We start from the raw sequence: 2502 nt of genomic DNA, 5'->3' as shown, positions 1-2502 counted from the left end.
CCTTGAAATTCCAGACCCAACTCTTACTTTCCAGATGAGGAAACTCAGGCATAGATATATGTGGTATGTAATTTTATGAAAATGTAATATATTCAGTAATTTATAAAATTTCCATCGTTCCATTTCTGAAAGACACTATTTTTGAGTGCTATTTCCCCAGGACGTGCTAACATAGCAACACAGTGGTTTTCATGCTGTTTTATGGAGAATCCTGTGATTCTGCTGCGGTGTCTTAAAGATTACAGGCAAGGAGGGAAGGAATAAGAAGAATTTGGGATAATTATTAGAGAGCGTTTGGAAAAGATGGATATTTTTTTAGCACAATGTGACTAGTAAGATCAATTTTTCCTGCCTGATGATAAAACAAAATGTACTTTTCAATGAACTTCGAGAATCATATATACTCCTGCTGGCCACATTGTTCTTTTGATTCATTTGACAGATATTTATCAAGAACTAACTGTGGAAGATACGTGCTAGAGCAAATGTAAGTGAATGGTTTACAATACTTGCTTAAAGAGCCATCTATTCTTGAGAATAGGAATTTTTTTAATATTTAGCAAATTTTATCAGTTAATCAATCCCTTTTCACTAGTTGTTAACACACACGCGCACACACACACACACACACACACACACACACTCCTTACTCTCCACTGGAATAAGTATCCTCTTGACCTACCTGGGGCTCGATCAGGTCTGGTTGACTGAGACCGGGGCTGTCTACTCAACCTGCTTCCAGCTGTGCCTGTATCGTACGGTTCAATCAGAGGGCTGTGGGGATGTGTAGGGACGAAGGGACTCTGACACCAAGGGCTGCAATTGGGGGAAAGGGTTGGTGGAATTTCCTTTTCTCTGTAAAAGAAAAAAAGGACCAAACTGAACTCAAAAGACATTTCATGCAGTGGCATTAGTGCTGAAGGCACCATTCGAGTGAAAGCGTGTTTCAAGAACAAGAGAATGTAGCTTTTCTAGACCTTACGGGCAGAACTTTTATTATAACTTCAGAAGCACTTGCCTACAAATGAGTAACATGTTCTGCACCTCTGTAGACAGCCAGCTCTTGACCCACGATGAATGTCTAGATGATGCACCCCTCCCTCCACCTTAGCACTGCTACAGACGTGGGGATAACTTCACCTCCTCACCCCTCTGCGGAAGCCTTGCCTCCAACAGCAGTGCCAGTGAAACGTCTCAATATTACCTAGTCACGATCGGCAGCCTTCACTGTCCCACGAGTAGATGCCTGTTCACTCTATGTGTTTATGCTTTTCATATGAGTCCTATTCCAAATAGTAGTTTTTAAAAATCACTACTGATGTATTTATTCATCACATATTTATTTGCCATCCAGTCATTCCCACGTGCTCAGTTACTAATTGTGAGAAGGACTCAGTAAAAAACCAACCAAACAAAACAAGCTTTACCTCTCAAGAAAAACTTGATCTTGTTCCAGCTGATATTTTGAGGTACCTTTCTTAGGTTGATCTTCTGTTTCTGTAGTTACTGTAGTCGTAGATGCTGCCCACCGAAACATGTGCCTTCGGAATTTTGGAGTTACTATTGAAGATCTGTCAAATTCAATGTCAGTCTCTAATTTCTCCCATGCTTGCTTCCAGTGAATAAGAGTGTACCAGGCAACAGCCTAATGAAAATAATTCATTAATATCAATTGTGCATATTTGAGGTTTACAACATGATGCTATGGGATACGTATAGACAGTAAAATAGTAACTATAGAGCAGCAAATTAAGATATTTATCATCTCACATAATTACTTTTTTGTGACAAGAGCAGCTAAGAGCTTCTTATTTAACAAAAATTCTAAGTGCAATACAATTTTATTAGTCCTCATGTTGTACATTAGATCTCTAGATTTGTTCATCCTACATATCTGCTATTTTATATCTTTTGACTTATGTCTCCCTGTTTTCTCCTCTGCCCCCCATAATAGCAGTTTTATTCTCTATTTCTGTATATTTGACTTTTTTTTTAAGATTCCATTTAGAAGTGAGATCATGTAAATTTTCTTTTTTTTCCAATTTATTTATTTATTTTCTTTTTTTAAACTTCAGAATATTATAGGGGTACAAACATTTTGGTTACATATATTGCCTTTGCATTGCCCAAGCGAGAGCTACAAGCGTGCCCATCCCCCAGACAGTGCACTCCAATCCCACGAGTTATGAACTTACCCATCCCCTTCACGCCCCCCCCCACCTGCCTGGCACTCGATGAATATTACTTCCACATGAGCACCTGAGTGTTGATCAGTTAGTACCAATTTGATGGTGAGTACTTGTGGTGCTTGTTTTTCCATTCTTGTGATACTTTACTTCAAAGAATGGGCTGTAGCTCCATCCAGGATAATATAAGAGGTGGTAGTTCACCATTGTTTTTTATGGTTGAGTAGTACTCCATGGTATACATATACCACATTTTATTAATCCACTCATGTATTGATGGACACTTGGGTTGTTTCCAAATCTTTGCAATTGTGAA

General features: G+C 38.7%; 1 protein-coding gene across 1 annotated transcript in view; it reads right to left on the bottom strand.

Annotated features, from left to right (window-relative positions):
• The window catches only part of LMNTD1 (lamin tail domain containing 1), a 157233-nt gene that overhangs the window by 119041 nt on the left and 35690 nt on the right, over positions 1-2502 (bottom strand). The window contains exons 5-6 of the mRNA XM_012640965.1: positions 1428-1645; positions 683-855 (exon numbers count right to left, since the gene is read on the bottom strand). Of these exons, the coding sequence (XP_012496419.1) occupies positions 683-855; positions 1428-1645 (391 nt within the window). The remainder of the gene's footprint in view (positions 1-682; positions 856-1427; positions 1646-2502) is intronic.

This window comes from Propithecus coquereli, unplaced genomic scaffold (genome assembly GCF_000956105.1).
Source record: "Propithecus coquereli isolate 6110/MARCELLA unplaced genomic scaffold, Pcoq_1.0 Scaffold16, whole genome shotgun sequence".
NCBI classification, from domain to species: domain Eukaryota; kingdom Metazoa; phylum Chordata; class Mammalia; order Primates; family Indriidae; genus Propithecus; species Propithecus coquereli.
The sequence above is the reverse complement of the archived record's forward strand: the minus strand, read 5'-3'. Positions and strand labels throughout refer to the sequence as shown.